The 18,195-nt window shown below is 41.7% G+C and overlaps 1 protein-coding gene across 1 annotated transcript; it reads right to left on the bottom strand.

Moving 5' to 3' along the window:
• Positions 1 to 2,249: 2,249 nt before the first annotated feature.
• On the bottom strand, positions 2,250 to 16,817 carry TAF1A (TATA-box binding protein associated factor, RNA polymerase I subunit A). Its single transcript, XM_063328246.1, has 11 exons — positions 16,429 to 16,817; positions 14,980 to 15,149; positions 13,546 to 13,659; positions 12,124 to 12,322; positions 11,254 to 11,384; positions 10,262 to 10,420; positions 9,068 to 9,134; positions 7,668 to 7,788; positions 6,105 to 6,265; positions 2,907 to 4,927; positions 2,250 to 2,820 (listed from the first exon to the last, which is right to left on the bottom strand). Exons 1-10 carry the CDS (start codon positions 16,556 to 16,558, stop codon positions 4,785 to 4,787), a joined length of 1,395 nt encoding a protein of 464 aa, XP_063184316.1. The 5' UTR covers positions 16,559 to 16,817; the 3' UTR covers positions 2,250 to 2,820; positions 2,907 to 4,784.
• Positions 16,818 to 18,195: the final 1,378 nt, after the last annotated feature.

The following is an 18,195-nucleotide window of genomic DNA, read 5'->3' as shown; positions in this document are numbered from 1 at the left end:
CAGGGTTAAAATGAGAAGAAATTCAGAAAGACAAAACACATTTACAGCACCAGCACAACCTACGGTTGACTGATATTCTGTGGTAGCCCTGTACTTCAGCCAATTGATTTTACTGGGTTTTATCTCAGCGGATGTGAAACTGATTTAAAGATGCAGGATGGTTTTTTTGACCACTTTTCCCTCTAGTGAAGAATGCATGAGCGATCCCACCAGTCAGCTAGTGAAGTACGGCATCAGCTGTATACGCAGGTGTCCCGTGTTTATACACATTGTAAGCAGCCTGCCTTTCCGAGAGCAGCACTTCCCTAATGCCGCTCTTCCACAAGCGCACCAAGAGCGCTTTGATCACAACCAAGCTCCTTTTTATCACTTCACAAAAAAACCCAAGTGTTTTCCTCTTGTACACATCGCTACTCACAGCAAGGCAGCAAACCCCACGCACTCAGAGCGCTCATCACCACTGTGCGGCACGCATCAGGGGGCATGAATTAGAGAAGAGCAGCACACCAAAGAGCCCAAGTGATGCAAGGGAGAGGGGCGAGTCGTGCTTTCCCGTGCAGCTGCAGGAATGATCAGCCAGTCTGATGCTGTTAGGACAAGGCTTTAGTGCGTACCCACTCGCTAGACATTTCCATATAGGAAAGCTTACTAGAAAGCAAGGCTTTATGATCTGCTCTATCACTTCTGAAACATTAGTGAGGAGCCAGGCAATTAAAAAAAAAAAAGCAATTAGCTATTTTTCCTCCCCACAGTTCCTAGGAGATTATGGCCAATGCACCTTTTGTAGTGTTTCTAGCAGCTTCCTACTTACTGCTTTCCCTCTGTGGGACACAGACAGAAAGTGGGGAAAGGGAAGCTGCAGGGAGAATCCCCTGTATAGGGACTCATCCAAAACTCTTTCCGCTCTTCCCACACATCACCATTTACTCCCAGGGTCTATCAGCACGTGGCTCAGGGGCAGTCAAAGCGCCCAGTCCTAGCTTCTTGATACAATAAGTGTAACATGACGGCTGAGAATACTCCATGATAAGTCACCTCAGAGTCTTTATTAGGAAACTGCTGTTTTAAAAAACCTCTGGGTTTTTAACCATCACCTGTTTTGCTGTGACTAACTTGTGGCATTTTGACTGTCCAACAGCCTGCCAATAATACCGTCTCTGCTTAGACTTCAATGGACTGGAAACACGCCAGTCACAGGATTCAGCGCTGTCACGCGATAACTCGTTTTAAATCCAAGTATTTAAATCTGCTGAAGTATCATCTTATCTGTTAATGCTCTCATACATTGGAGACAGTCGCTGAAATTAAGGAATTACTTTGGTGTTCCCTGACAATTAGCTTATTTTGCAAGTACGATGAACAGCAAGGATAATAAGCAAGGTTATTTGTGTACTCTTCATTTGTAACTACAACCTACAACTTCCCTATGCTTTTAATTCCTTTAGCATTACTGAGCTCTCTGGGGTAACTAAACATCATCCACCGGTTCAACCCATTCCTATTAAGAGGATGTAAGTGCATCTCTCCCATTCCTAGAGATATGCCACTTGCAGACAAAAACTCAGAATTATTACTGTGAAAAGAACTGCACTTCCCGGTTACTGGATACTTTGGAGCAGGAGGAAACACTCCTTGCGTCTCTCCGATGAGGGCAGAAAAGCTGGAATAGCTTTACTCGCATTTGGCAAGGAGAGAACGCATAACCTGCCACAGAGCCTACTGCTCACATTACCCAAGGACTCCTTGCAGCGGGAAGTCTTTTTGCCCCCCGCTTTGCCCGACATACCTCCTCTCACCATTCTTTAAATGCAACAAGACAAGACTTAGTGGAATTTTTCCATTTACCACCACAGATAAGAACACCAACTACAGAAAACCCCGAAGAACCGTAAACTCAAACCAGTATAAGGCACACAAATCCTCTGATTCTGCAGGGACGACTCCAATGGTAACACATGCACCTCTTCAGTGCTGACAATATGCTTACACCGAGCTAAGCTAAGGCGAGTCCTGCCCCAGTTTCCAGTATGAGCCAGCTGCCCAAAGTACGGAGAACATGGTGGGGAAGAAGGAGGTCAAAACAAACAGGGTCAACATGCTTTAAAGGCAGCCAACACTATTAGTTTGCTTTTCTTGAACTTTAGTAAAGGCATTCTAAGAATAGGAAAGCACAGGCAAGAGCATCAAAAACATGAACAGAACAACAGGGAAAGCAGAGGATAGAACTGAAATGAATTGTGATTTTGTGTAATCATTATGTTAGGTTTTAATATTAAGAATACAAGAACAAGAGAGAGAACAACAGAAGGACAACAGATACTGGGGCTGGGGACCAGAAGATGTGGATTCCCCAAACAAGTTCCTCTGCATAAAGGAGAAGTGAAGAAGAGATGTGCTATTTGTTTCACAGAAGGAAAAAGCCTCACAGAAGTTTTTCACACAGGATGAAGACGTCAAGTCATAAGAAAAGCAAACCTAGACCACAGAATTCAGAGCCAAAGCAGAATATTCCAGTCCACTAGGAATTACCATATCCAAAGTACAACACACAAGCTTGAAAACACAGTATGCACTGAATAACTTACACAGGAAATTCCAGCTCAGAACTTGCAATCTGCAGGTTTGTCTCTGGTAGAAGTACTATGGTGTCAGGAAACAGCAAGTTTCTTGCAGGACATGAAAAATCCATGATTCAGATAGTTATGCGAAAGCTGAGACTGTGCTGCTCTTCTACTGGCTGAGTGCGGCATGGTAATTGTAGCACCAGGAGAGAACATTATCCCTGGCAGCAATCCTCCTTCCACAAGTCATAGGAAAAAGCTGTAAGCACAATGAATTAACAGATTTTTCTCAGTGACATCAGGCTCCTCTTTGTCCTCTCATTCTCCTCACCGCAGTTTTCTTACCTCCACCCCTGATCCCCTGCTGCTTTGTTGCAAATTTCTTCCTCAATAAAGAACAGTTTCTCAGCTACTCCAAAGCATACGCATCTCCCACAGGTAGCTAAGGGGACAAAAGGAAAATTATATGGGAGGTCTCAACAAGCAGCATCCAACTTCTGTACTACTCTGTTAGGTTATATGATAAAAACTCTTCTGCACACTCATAAAGGAGCACAGAGAGGCAATGGAAGGGGGAAGCCCAAATAATACCCTGCTGGGATGCTCCCAGGCCCATCACAGGAGCCTATCAAAGGCCCATCTTTGCAAATCCAGAGGAGCAGAGGGGCACAATGGCAGGCAGGAAGGCAAATTAAGGACTCCAGGGACAGGACATCCTGCCCGGTGTCCTCACAGAGCTCTCCCAGGACAACTTTAGCCCCATTGTCCAGGCCTGAAACTCATCAAGATGAGTCATTGGGAGAAACAGTTTGGATCACCTTTCGGACTAAGGGGGATTGCATGGGACACATTACTAGAGAGATGCAGGGGAAGACTGTTTTGAAACTTCACAATCTAAATCAAAACAGCCAAAACTCAGTTGAAGACCTCCAACAGAACCTAGACTACTACAGAATGAGGCAGCAGCATTCTTAGCGAGTCAGAACTAAACTAGCACACACGTCTGGAATGACAGATAATTGCCTTTTTTTTTTTGATAGAACATACAGTTATGGCAAGTAGCTCATGTAACATTTAAGACCCATTGTCTTAAAGCACATATCACAAGACCTGTATTAACCCAGACCAAATTCCCAGACAAACACTCAGCTTTTAAAAGCACAGCTGTACTTATCCATATACTACTATGCTATTAAAGATTTCTTTATTTCATTCCCAGAGGTAGTTCAAGCAGTTCATCCACCAGAGTTCTACAGACCTGTCATTAAAACAGAAGTAGTATTTGGAAACCACTTTGTTGTTGTTTTCAAGCAAACCAGAATGCTAGTTTGTGACAACACATTAACATTTGCTTTCCAAACACAGCAACAGCACACATTTCAACTCCTAGGCAAGACTGCAAGAAGATTCTAGAAAGTCTATCCTACCAGCTAGACAAGTTTTCAGTAGTTCTGTGCCTTTGCTCTTTCGAAGTACTGCAACACTAGCTTCCCTCTGTAACCATGCAGCTACAGCAACCTTTTAGTCTCTTCTACCAGTGATGTGAAAACAACCCCTGAACTGGACACACAACCCGTAAGTATGACATGTGGAAAAATTGCCTCTAGATACATTGAAGAGCATCGTCTATTTGGACAAGCTGCAGATCTTCACAACCTGCAATTCTTCTCAATATACAATGAAAAAAAAGTGACATACGCCTCTCCGTTTTCCATGTATTTCAGGAAATGATCAGTTATAAACGGCAAGCTATGCAACCTTTACAGGCTGAGAACGCGTTTTCACTCTGCATTGTGTACTGTTCCTAGGTTAAGACACAATGCCTGTTATGAACGCCACTGCTAATCCTGAACAGATTTTGAACTACCTTCCAGCAGTCTTAAGTCACCATCTACACATCTAAACATGAGGAGGATCAACCCTAAAATACTATTGATACAGAAATTCCACACCTTAATACTAAATATTTCTCAAGATGTATTTGAAATCAATGCTGTTTGCATTTCACACAGAAATATGTGACCAATATTAAATTGTCAACCTTATCAGTTGATTTATATTTGTTTTATTATAAAATAAATACAAACCAAGGTGTTTTTACAGAAATATATATAAAAAACTCTAGAACAGAGTCAATCGGGTCTGCCTAGAAGTTTTAGAACTTTACAAGTCAGTTTCACAGATAGGAAGAAATACAGCAAGAACCTTAAGGACACGTTCTAATCAAGGTTGTACAGAGCAATCTGAAAGACCAGATATTCTCAGGTAGACAGGATTGTGCTTATTCACAAATTTCTTCAGTATTCGAAACCTTTTCACCTGAGCCTTGCAGCCTTGGTGCGATACATATTTAAAGTACTTGCAACCTAAGATAAAAAAAAAAAAAGCAATGTAAATTATACGATAATACAAGCAAATACAAAACACTTTCACTGTTTAAATAACACATAAACATCTAACAAAGTTTTCAGTAATGAAAGGTAATAAAATAATCCAAGGCATGCACATTAGAGACATAACTGCAGCATTAAATAATCTATCCTCATTTGACCCAGAAAAACATTCCACATTATATATAACTGTATGCTGTGTGTTGCAAAATATTTTCTCTCTCTTCTTTTAACTCTTCAAATAGATTAGAAAGTAAAATCTCAAGAGTGTAAAGAAGTATTGATTTCATGCATTAACTTAATGTGTTGGAAAAGGAAAATGTAGGCTCATATTGACACCAATAAGCACATAAACTTTATTAAAGAAAATTAGAGCTGGAGCAATTTTATTAGCCACCTGGTAATAAAAGCTGGGAAACACTCGATACGATATTACTGAAAGCAAAAAAAAAGACTTTCACAATAGGAGAGATTATTTTATGAAGTCCAGAAGATAAAGTTATAGAAAAGCTGACAATGAACAACTTGCCTATCAACCAAAATGGGGTATGAGCCATGGTCTCCACACCATATTCTCATTCTTAATTTAGCAGCTGCTTCTTGGCCCAATACTCCACTTGGTTTTGGCAGCATTTCAAAGAATGCTACTAAAGAGGTCATATTCTTCACCTTCTTACCAAACTGCTGATGGTTTTCACTCAAGACCCGCCTCCCTTCTCTTCTTTACTGCATTACAACACCCCCATGGTCCCCAGCATTTGCTGAGACACTGCTACACTGGCATCCAGCAAGCAAACTCTCTGCAGTCCTCACAAGATTCGCTCAGGAGCATGTTGTGCATTTTTCAAATTGTGGTTTGAAGTTAAACAACAAGCTAAGTAGTACTGTGACTGCTCAACAATGCCAGATAATACAGAATTCTAACCCAGGAAGACAAGTTATACAAAAAATGTGTTTCGCTGTCAAATATCAAACCAATTTAAACATTTTTCTCATGTTCAGCTTGAAAGACAACAATCTTTCCTAGAAGAAAGAAACTGCATTTCTTCCAGGGACTAGATCAACTGCATCCCATCTCATTAGGGCTAGAACTAGAAGTTATTTTTGTTCTAAATAGTGAAAATGAAAGAACATTTAATACATTTAATATTACCCCTTCCCAGCAAGATTCCAGCTACCAGAGCTTTTTCATATGAAAGGCTTTCATTTTCCTGCCAATTCCTTTTTGCCGAGTAACGGCTAAAATGGAAGGCTGGCCACCAGTCCTTTCTGGAGTTCCACTCTTGCTGGATCCAGTCAAGATGCTTCTCAGAGCTGCAAAAAGGTAAAACAAGTTACATAAAAGCTTAAACTGGGATGAAAAAATGATTAGGAGGCGCTGAATTTTATAATCGACTTGCTACATGTCTCGAATTGCTAGCAAAGACACACTGACCTTACACTGCAGACTGCAACGCTAAACAAATATTTTTATTTTTTTTAAATCCCTGGCAACACTAGCGAGGCAGGAGACGAACTCTAGCAGTCTTATTTAGACTTGGCAGTAACACAGATTATGGTGTGAAATGAAGCAAGCCTTTGACTTGTGTGCCAGTTTGTCAATAGTAATTAGAAAGTTTCTTCAAGTTTGTCAACAACTTAGTAGTATGAAGGGGTTTGTTTTTAGAAAAGGTTTGTGTTACTCTATGCATACTCAAAGGCTAACTTACCTCAAATACTTATCCCAATAACTGTTATGGAATAAAGACCTTAAACCAAGCATTTCAGAAATAGAAACTACCTACAACAGGGAAGTGATATTCCCGTAAAACAACCAAGGTGCCCAGTATATTTCAAGATACTCTGAAGTTGTGTCTTCAAATACAAAAATGCAGACAAAATTAGAGTATCATACCATTTTTGCTAACTCTATGCAACAACACTCCTAGCTTTAATCCACTAGCTTTTGGACCTTAACAGCAGATGCTGTGTAGGTGGAGGTGGCAATAAAACAGAAAAACAGGTCAAATTAAGTACTGAATTAATTTACTGTAAATATATAGGGCTTAAAAAACACAACACCCTGTTTGTTGGGCAAAATAAAGTCTAGACATTAGAGGCCTCTGGGCACAGACTGCCCGAGATGGCTTCTTCTGAAATCAGAGGCCATGTCTGCCAGCGTTGGCGAGGACACATCAATCCCCAGGCACGCCGGCTCAGCTTTTAATAACATACTGGCTGCATTCTGTACCAGTTACCACCATCACACCAGTCTGTACAGTACCAGCCATGCCCCTGCTGCAGCCCAGCAATTCTCAAAGCAGCTTCAAGCAATGCACACATAGCAACAAAAGCAGGATATCCAACCACTTGGTTTTCCACCACCCCCCTGAAAGAGGGAGGTTAGTCATGGGCAGCAAATGCTACCTGAACATCTGAATAACTCTTTCTCCATAAGCATGTAATGTGGTTAAAAAAAACCCCAAAGCAACAACTTTTTCAGGTGACGACAATACTGGAAGTTTGGGGATTCCCCTCAATAATGATTTCTTCTTTTCTCCCAATGAAAGCACACTGCAGACAAGCACTGCCACAGAACTCAAGGTAAGCCAGACAGCGCTTCCATTCACCAGCAAGGAAGGCAAAGGCTACGAAGGCTCGCTTTGTCAGCTGCCCAAAGGTGGAGACTTGGCACACATTTGGTTTTAGTACATCACATCAGAGATACCATACTTACATTACAATTTGTTTCACTTGTTTTGCCAAACAGCTCCATGCTTTTATATTTTCCTTCCAGCCAGCATAATCCAAGACTGCAAAAATAACTTCTAGCCCCAGGCGACGTCTTTTTCTTTTCTCTGGAAAAAGATTAGGCCAATTAATAAATTAAATAGATCAGGCTGAACTCACTAGTAAGCAACAAGTGAAATACAGTTCTCCATCCTGCCTCCCCAAATGCTGCTACTTTCCCTATTACTGAGGGTTCTCCCCGTTGCCTTCTGCCTCTTCCAAGAGATAAAAGTTAAGGAATACTTCCCGGCTCCGGAGCACAGTTCATACCAGAGACACACTGTCCCTGCTCCCATCCAGGTCACAAGAGCGGGCACACATAGGACCACTCACTTATCCCACACTGCTTTACTTACAATAGTTGCTGTTTCCAAAGCTTGGTGCTTCCAATGGGCACCACTGTTCAACATGTTCTTCCCATGGGAAGATAACACGTGGCCTCTGAAACACTTCAAATCCTGAGATACCACCAAAACCCCCCCCAAAATGTGGGACTGACATGAATAAAAAAAGACATTTCACATCAGCAGTTCTGTATCAGCAGAGTTCTCAAAAAAGAAAACCCAAAACATAATAACACACCTGACATATCACAGCAGATAAATGTGGGAAAAGTCATTTTAACAGTGCAAGTTTCTTCAAAAATCAGATTGACCTCATTAACTACGAGAAGTTAGCAAAGGTGTCATGCATCAAGAGAATAAAGGAAGCTTCAGCCAGGGGGTTGTTTTTTCCCCTCCCAAAGAAGAAAAGCAGAAGAGAACAATCTTGATTCAAGGATATTTCACCAATCTGCTGACCTGCTGGAATATACCAGGTCACAAGACAGACAGACAGCTTGGAATACAATTGATCAACATGGAAAAAAGTGTCCAAATTGGAAGATTTTTCTACCAGCTTGAAGGTCAAACCCCCTTGAAGAGGAGGGAGATGTTGTTCTTTGATCAATAACAACGAACTAAAGCATAGATCCATCTCAATTCCTCCAGAAGAGAAAGAACAAATAAATAAATCAGAGACCCCAAAAAGGGAATAAACATCCTGACATTCAGAGCAGGGTACCTCAAAAAAAAATAATGTGAGTTATTTTTGACATCCTGGTTGTGCCTTACGAAAGTTTGCTCTGATCAGCCTTTAAAATGAGAAAGACATTTGTTTAAAGAAGTTTGTAAATGCCTGCTCACACATCCAACTTAAAGGTTCCTGTGATAGGAAAGGTGTTTGTTTTCCCCCCCCCCCTCACCAAACAAAACTACTTCAAAAAGCAGAAAGAAGGCTGCAGAATAATTTAAGAGTATCGTTCTGGATTAACATAAAGGAAAAGAGCAAAGACATTTAAAGACTTACTTGATTTTTGAAGCATGATATTAAAATCTATCATTAGTTCATGAGAAGGAACAACCTCATGCAAGATCTGAAAAATAAAAGCACAAAACCCAGATACAGTTTTTTAACGTGAAAACTTTTGAAGATTTCTACCTGATCAAGAGAAGCAGAGGCTTCAGAGTTTTACATGTTTTACTTAGGAAAATTAAGCAATCTGGTACTTTAATGTCTTGATATAAAGAATTAATATCTAGGTCCATTTTGCACATCTGTGACACTACTCTGGCACAATGGATTAAATACTTTGATGTCTGCTGGAAAACACTATATGTGACAAATACAACATTCTCAAGGAACAGCCCAAATCCATATCCAGCGTTCCCTTTTTAGAAGGCAACATCATTTCCTTCCTAGGCCAGTTCTAGCTCCTCCGTCTACTGCTCTGTGCATTGGATCATGGTTCCTGGACCTTTCAGATGAGTTCTTTGATCTTGTAAGAGATTAGTGTAGAAAAGCACTGCTAAGAAGATGGAATTTTATACATATATGCTACAGTTTAAAAGTCTAAACTTTATGAAGCAGTTCTATAACATCTGCCCTAACGAAACACGTTAGTGCCATCAAGTGGCAAAACAGACTGCAAAACATTGTTTGCAAGAAGCTACCAAGATCAATGAGCAAGGGCAGGGAACGCAGGAATTTAAAAGCAACTATACAAAAGCTTAATACAGCAAGGCCTTCTCTGCCAACAGCCAGCAGAAATCAACTTCTATTTTAGCTTAAATGCACAGCTCATTGAAAACAAGCAGAGAAACTAATTGCTAGACAGGATCAATATGTAAAAGAGCAAGCATCTAATCATTTCTTCAATATCGTAAAGATCAAACTGTAACAGAAATCAACGCATGTTACGTACAAGACTGCTGATACAGACTTCTGGAACCATGTAAACAGGTTCTCTTAGCTTGTTTACCGACTTTAAGAAGTTATACAATGTATCAGTCAAAGGCAAAACAAAGACTTTAACTCAAAGACAGTAAAGGATCCTGTTTGCTCTACCCATTAGCATCCCTCCCACTAACTTTCCTCTAATCTTCTGCTTCCCACAAAGAATACAATATGGGAAACTAGGTAACAGGAGTTCAACTGAAGCAAATTGTCAGACCACTGTGCAACATGAATGACCACTGACTGTATCTACTGTATAATATATACCTTGAGTGCAGATACGAGTGATTTCTTTGATTCACCATGTCTCTTCAGGAACTGATAGAGGTAAACATGAGCGTTGGGATTAGCAGGAAACTTTGAGTTGTAGGCATACTCATTTAATACTTGGCGGGCTTCATTATGGTCTCCGTAGAACTCCAACAACTAATGGAAGTTAAGTCTGTCATTAGTTTGACATCTAGAATCTTAGATTATTTAGGAATCAAACTCTTACAACTAATTTGGGGCTGTCACAGAACTATTCAATAGCACAGTCTGTATCTACCACAGATAGGCAAAAATTCACACATAGAAGCCACTACAGGAGAAAATTCCTTTAAGACTTATTTAATTGTCAAAGAATTACCAGCACTTGCTCACTGCAAAGAGACACTGAGGCAGCCTGCCATGTTTTTAAAGAGAGAACTCAATGAGAGAACCTGGCAGCTGTCAGCACCAAGTAAAATTCCGGAAGATGTGCTTAGAGAAGTCGGAGCTTATCAGCATTTACAAAAAGTAAGTGATTTCAAAGAGATTTTAAGATTAACTTTATTTCTTAATTCCAAATTCTAAGCAGATATTTAAAAAAAACCCCAGACCACAGAGGGATTGCGTGTTTAGTGTCTTTAACATTTAGTGTATCCAGAAAAACACCGCCCTGCCAAAAAGAGCCAATTTGCTTTCAGGAATTTAAACAAAGCAGCTGTGCTCCAGTTTCTGTACTACCACCATGAAAACAAAATATGCAAGTTATTTGTCTATTTCTTTTTCTTGGCAATGCACAGAAAAAGTCCTTTTTATACTCTGCACAGGCTCTGCAGTTCTACCAGGAGTAAACTGTACTCTAAATCAAAGCCAGTGAGATACATGTATAGATGTATTGCTTTTAAAATACTTTGTTGTCACGCACACACATATAACAAAGCTGCAGACAGACATCTTCATGAAAATTAATCAGGGAAACACAAAAGCAAGATATCTGTAAAACATGCCCTTACATCCACATAGCATTTCACAAAGAGATCCCAGACTCCGGGTATTTTAATGATCTCCTTTAAGTTCACTGCTGCCTTCCGAAAGTAACTGTGCATTTCCTGTTCAACAGACAAGTCTTCAAATCCATCCTGACCTACCAAAACAGGAACGAATGCCACAAAGTTAGCTCTACGAATCAAAAGGGATCTTGAAGAGGTGCTTGAAGAGATGATCACATTTTGCTAAGCAAGGACTTCAGTCAGAGAGCTTTTAAGAAGTGAGGCCTCAGTTTCCTCAGTATTGAAACAAGTTTTCACTGCTCTTCATTCAAATTTATTATCACCCAATTTGAACTCATGCACAACACAAGATGTGTCCAGCACAAGGTCCATAAACCAAATTCAATACTTAGCTTCACAGAAACAAGTAGAGACACAGAAACAAGGAACTGGTAACGCACGGCCAGCAGGTATATGCACTATTAGACTCCATGCACACATATCTTTAAAGAAACTGAAATTCAAACACAAGTTTTGGGAGCTTTTGCTAGCACTCAAAATTGTAGCAGCGGTCAAGCACCTACTAAGCCACTGCTACAAGTGGATACATTCCATTATTTTAGGTGATGCTGGCTAGATATAAGAAATGTGATTCAGGGAAGGAGAAAGAGTTTCAGAATAGCATTTCAGGACACTCGAGAAGGTCAGTTTGCCATTGCTGATATAGAATTATGTACCATTCATATCATCAAATTTTGAAGTCTAGTTTTTCCACTTTGGTGCCTCCATATGCAGATAAAGGCAGAAGAGCAGCCCGCCTGGAAAAGGCGTCATTGCAAACCATGGTGACTGCATAAGCAAGCAAGCTGAAGTTCACAGCCCACTAAGACTTACCATGCTCTAACAGGATGTTCTTCTGCTTAGACCAGTTATAGTAGTCCAACAGTCCCTTGTAAGCCTTAATCAGTTTCATTTCTTTATCCTGAATGACTGTTTGCTCTCCAAACCTCCAACTTTCTGACAAGGATAGGTTTTGGTAAGCTTCATCTATTAGTCCATTACAAAGGAGATGAAAGGTGTGCTCTAAACAAACCTGCAATTCAAACAGTCCATTCACATCACAAACAGAGAGGATCTCGGCAATACAGCAAAGTTCTACACAGATGTGCAGGGAAAGAAGAGAGACTCATTACTAACATGCATATAAAGTATTGCAAACACTGTTAATGAAGTATTTTAATTAGAAGAGCATTTTATACATATTCTTTTAGCCAAAAAGTACCTTTACAATGAATTTTGGAGAAGAATTGTCACTAGGGCCAGGGAGAAGAGCCGAGAACCTAAGTAATTTTTTCTATCTGAACATACATTAGTAACCAAAAGCATATCTGATATACAAAGATGTATCTCTGGGAAGGGAAAGGGCTGAAGCTCTTGAAATGTGTGGGGCAGAAAGTCACCCACGAGGTGGCAGACAGTCAGTGGTACTTAGCAAGGCAGCAGAAAGCCGTTGTTTCAAAAACCTGCTTGTCATTACTAAGTGCTGTACCTATTTAAGAAGATCCAGAAATGACCTAAGGAAATTCACTTGGGTTTGTTTGCTGATTTTTGATTTGGCTACCCAACTGCAGAACACCTGAAAGAGGGGTGTCCTACCATCCTATCGTGTTTATTAGGAACTGGATAGAAGTCTAAACCTTCAGTTGGCTCTAGTAAAGTCTTGTACAGAACTTCCATTGAAGGCCTTGAGCAAATACCACACAATGAAAGACAGAAGTACCGCCACAAGTGAGAAACAGTCAAGGAAACCAAAACAATATAGGTTTGAAAGAGACACCACAGAAAAAGAATTAAAGCTGGGTGACACAGGGGTCCACAGTATAAGGCCCACTGATTTACGTACAGATTAGCTGCTTGAAAACTGATCAGATAATGATAGCAAAAATTAGTACAACCTTTTAGTCAGGAGCACAGTGGCCAAGTTAAGGATTGGAAGCAAAACCAGGCAGATGTTAGTGTAATTAGATGCTACTGAGGCATACATGAAAAATAATTTAACTGTTTCAAATTAAAAGATTGATTAAGGGATCTAAGCACATCTAAGGACTGACAATACACACCTCTAATAAAATACATAGATCAAAGTAGATAGAGTTAGGTATAGAATAACCCTTACAATATCATGCAGAACATAACTATCTTTTTTGGCACTATTGTCAGCCATACACTTCAAGAGAGAGATTCAGAAACTAATACTCAAGTAAGTGTTCAGGTAAACACATGGGAAATCATCAAGATTGCATTAAGTACACTCACCTTCAAATACCTTTTTACTCCTAAAGATTTCATCTGTTCTGTGAAAGAGTTCAACTCTTTCATGCTGCTACGGGAATGATGGCACAGAATTTCAGTTCCTATTCTCCAAATCATCTATTAATGGGGAGAAAGAGCTTAAAAAAATAACAGTACAAAAATGGCAACAGTCACCATATATACAGTCTTATCAAACTTGTAGTTACTGTAACGTGTTACATTTGAATTGTAAATAAAAATTAATACTAAGAGTTGTCTACTGATATAGTTACCTACATGCTCATCAAGTAGTATTTTTACAGTCATTCAGTGGGTGCTTCATAATTGTTCATTACAAATGCAACACTTCATCAAAGCTTAGGAAAACTGCATTTGTCAGAAGGTCACCCCTTCTGTTACTGAAAACAGGATGTTTCAAAGTTACTGAAAACTTCTGTTTTCCCTTGCTATGTTTCCACCAAGACGCAAGGGGTATATAATTCTTTGAACTAGGCAGTAAAGATTATTTCCAATTAGATGTAGATTCCCATCTACATGCACTTGTTTTCAAGGTCTGCCCACGCAATGTAACCAAGTACTCCAACAGGCTAGCCAGATTCAAGTACCCCATTTACTTATTCATTTCCTTAACTCTGATCCCTTTCCACCTGCTTCTATTTCAGTACCTGGTAGTAGTTTTGTAAATACTGGTAAAGACATGAATAAGCCCCTAACTTTCAAACAGATTCTGACTGACACAGCATGCCAGTGGCAAACACATTTACTGTTTTTCCATTTTAGAAGACTCCATAAAGAAAACTTTTGATAGGTATGCTCCTGACGGAATTAACTTATACCAAGCCAAGTTTTCATCTGTTGTGTCAAGGACCTATGTTAAAAAACAAACCAATATAGACCCCACAAAACCAGCCTGCGAGCCCAGAGAACTCTTCAGGAGCAATGAGCATCCTGCCAGGAAAACCATCAGACAGCACTGCAGATTCTTAGCACCCCTGAAACTGAGATCTCAGCAGAATTCAACCTCCAGCAAGATTGGCTAAACCCAGAGCAGAGGCATGCCTGTGCAGCGCAGATTTTTGGTGAGTAATTGGACAGCATGCTGCCCTGGGCATTACCAATGATGAGGTCTGGTGTAATTTCTGCCCCCTGCCATCCAAGAGTTTCTACATCAGCACCTGAAGAGTTGCTTATTTGTTTCTAGAAACTTCCATGTCTGGTTTTGTGTTTGTTGTGCTTTTTTTTTTTAAAAAAAACTAGCTTAGTTTATGAAAGTTGCCAAACTTCTCAGGTCTTACCTCTTGACACTTTTTTTTTAATTGAAAAAATCAAGCCTCTGATTAGTTAATTAAGACAAATGTTGTTCCTGAAGTATTATAGATACTTCTTGCAAGTATTTTTTCAATTGCAAAAGAACTCTGATAAGGGACACTGGCTTACCTCAGATGGACTCACGTATTCTGTGGAAAAGTCCTTCTCTAGTGACTCAATATAGAAGGTCAGAAACTCTGCAGCCTTTTTCCACTGCTTTTGTAGCATGGCATCCTGAATGTAACTTAAACACATTTCCTTGCTCTTCTTGAAGTTTAACTTGTATTCATGGGAAGATGCTAAAAAAAACAAACAGAAAAATCAACTAAGCCCACAACTGTCACAGCCCTTACTCAGATAGCAATGGGCCTACCATTTCAGTATCTCTCTTATATGATCTCTCTCAGATGCTACAGAATTGGATCTTAAGCTACGTGGTTTTGAAGTTAAACGCACCTACTATTCTGCAGGGAAGCAAGACTATGGCAAAAGCTGGAAATATAATACAAAATGGTATTTTCCACAAGCAGCAGATGCGTGAAACGGTGACGAGCCAATTATGATATACTACTGCCCTTCCAGAATTAGAAGGCCACAGTGCTTTGATAACTTCACAGTACATTTTGTTATATTTTGGGGACCATTCTCTTCCCTTACTAATTGTTATCGAAGCTTGTGACCCCACCGTGCTGAAGATTTGCATACACATATATGGACATGCCATAGGCTAAGCAACTCCTGCTAAAAACAAAGGTAAACGTAGAAAATTTTTCTCTCCTGAGTACAAGACCGGAAAAGAGGCCGCTTCCCTTTTTAAATGAATACTGGTTCAACTCCTGCTACAGCACAAAACTGAAACCTCATTTCCACATCTGTTTAAAGCTCATGGCTGCATGCCATGGCCTAGCATGCCCCTACAGCAACGCTCAAGCCGTAAGAGCCTCCTGCGAAGGAAACGCAGAGCTCACCAAACCACCTCCTACCTGGACGCCGCAGGCAAAGGAGTCACTCAACCATGGGCTTGAGGCAGTTTTATTACAGCGCATCCTACAAAGATACCTCTAACCAGCCTACCTGTAGGTCTCGTCTTTACACCTGTTTCTAACCTCAAAAGTTCCAAGTACGAAGCAAAAAACCCACAGCGAGCACCACCAGATCAAGCGCTCCGAGGACCATGGCGACCGTAGGCAACTCCTACTGTGCAAGCTGCTGAGAAGCCATCCGAGCTGATGAACAGCGTTGCACTACACAAAGCCATTTTGAAATAACGACTTCTCCAGAGGTTTTGCGGTCACCTGCACCCACAACGCCTTCGTTATCAGTCACCTCATCAGCCATTATTTTAAGAGTAGCGCATACGCCGCCTTCCAGCGCCTCGCAGGGCAGGCGGAGGGGGGCCGGGGGCAGCGCTGCGGGCAGCGGGGTCTCCCACTGCCCTCTCGCGGGGGGGCGGGGGGGAACCGACGGTGAGCCGCCGAGGGAGGGAGGCGGCCTCACCAGCCGGGGGCAAGGCAGGGGCGGAGGGCGGCCTTCCTCCCTCATGGCCGCAGCGGGGGGACGGGGCAGCTCCGCCCTTACCCGGCTGGTAGAGGTGCGGCGGCAGGAAGGGAAGGTGCAGGGCCGGCAGCAGGGCGCTCCCCACCGCCGCCTTCTTCTTCGTCGCCGCTACCGCTGCTTCCTCCTCCTCCTCTTCCAGGAAGCCGTCCATGGCGCCGCGGGCAGGCCGCCACCCCCGCACTCACCGCCCGCCCGCAACGGCCATCTTTGACCTTGAGGGGCGACCTCGCCGCGAGCGGGGGGGAACGACACCTCACGAACCGCCCCGACCGCTACGAGCTATGCCAGCTACGCCGAGCTCCAGCAGCCGGCCATGCCGTGAATGAGGCGGCTGGGCGGAGCGAGATCCTCTGCCGGAGCCCGGTTTCGCAGCGGCCGCCCCCTCACGCCGCCGAACGGCGCATGCGCGGCGGGAGCCCCGGGAAACATGGCCGCGGCTCGGCCGTGAGGGAAGGGGGTTATAAGGGTGGTGTGGTGGGTATAAGGGCGATGCGAACTGTGGAGATACAGCTGCCCCAGTGCCGCGGGTAGCAAGGCGGCTGGAAGGTTGCTGAGCCCCTGCCAAGGCTGGCTGGTGCAGGTGCAGTAGGCCAGGTGTGATGGCTGCCTACAAGGAACGGGGAACGCTGGCCGAGGGTGAAGCAGGAGGGGTCTGGAAAAGCCTGGGAGGCTGTGTAGGTGTGCTCAGTGGTATGGCAGAGAGCTGCTTAATTGTACGCATCGCACGATTAGAGCATTACTATGACTGATGCAACGGTTACTCTAAAAGTGATAGCTACATCCTGTTGTCACTTTTTCCCATTAGCTGCATTGGTAGTTTTCTGTTAGTTTGTAATTTAGTACATCATGTTCTGCAGAAGAAAAGGATTCAGAATGAAAATGTTGGGCATTGCAGAGCAATAACATTGCCCATGCTCCCCCAGAATCCCCTGGATTCTAGAAATCTGCTTCAACCACGGGGCCTTGTTTGTACAAATTTGTGCCGGACGGAACCGGCTCCTTTAAATCACTTTTGCCATGGGGTGTTTTGGTAAGTGTTAAAGTCCAGTTTTCCAAGTAAGAATTTGCAGGCGTTTTTTTCAGAACAGCTCTGCCATGTGAGAGTGAGTAAATAATAAACTGGCTCAGATTAAAGGTTCATGTAATCCGGTATTCTGGTTCAACGGTGATCGATAACAAGCACCAAGGGAATAGTACAAAGCAGAACAGTTGTTTGTAGCGTCTAAACATTTAACCTCAGTATCATACCTTAATATAACATTTAATAAATCTATGTGGGGATAACAAAAGTATCCCTTTACTTTTTTTTTAATCTTCTTCCAATATATTACCAGCATTTCAGTTCATAAGTATTCTATATTATTAATTGATAGTTAACTTACTTGACTAACTTGACGATAAACTGTTATATAGCACCACTTCTTTAACAGTGTCATCTTTGTCTGTCCTTTGTAATTTGTACCTCGTATGAGTGTCTCATTGATTGTTCATGTTCCTCAAGCGTGGTGTCACTTCCTACGTTTCTGATCTTTTGTTACATCGCTACCCTAATTTCACTATCCGGCTTACCCCACTTTATTTCTTAAAGTTTTCACATTTGCTGAGCGGTGTGTTACATTTGGCTTGTTACTTTTATCTTTGATTCTTGTGTAAACTTAGCCAACTGATCTTGTTAATGGGTATTAGTTACTTTAGCAGATACTTTAGTGCAGGAGAGATGGGAGAACTGCTTTGTAACTGTAGGCACATACAAAATGTTAGATTCCTTACGTATGGCGGCACTGCTCT

This window comes from Chroicocephalus ridibundus, chromosome 3 (assembly GCF_963924245.1).
Source record: "Chroicocephalus ridibundus chromosome 3, bChrRid1.1, whole genome shotgun sequence".
NCBI classification, from domain to species: Eukaryota; Metazoa; Chordata; class Aves; order Charadriiformes; family Laridae; genus Chroicocephalus; species Chroicocephalus ridibundus.
This window is presented reverse-complemented; position numbering and strand designations above follow the sequence as displayed.

Coding starts and splice junctions, on each gene's coding strand:
- TAF1A (XM_063328246.1), bottom strand. CDS start 16,558: ATGGACGGCTTCCTGGAAGAGGAGGAGGAGGAAGCAGCGGTAGCGGCG. Junction 13,660..14,979: donor AATACGTGAGTCCATCTGAG/GTAAGCCAGTGT, acceptor CCCCATTAATAG/ATGATTTGGAGAATAGGAAC. Junction 4,928..6,104: donor TGGAATCTTGCTGGGAAGGG/GTAATATTAAAT, acceptor TTTTTATCTTAG/GTTGCAAGTACTTTAAATAT.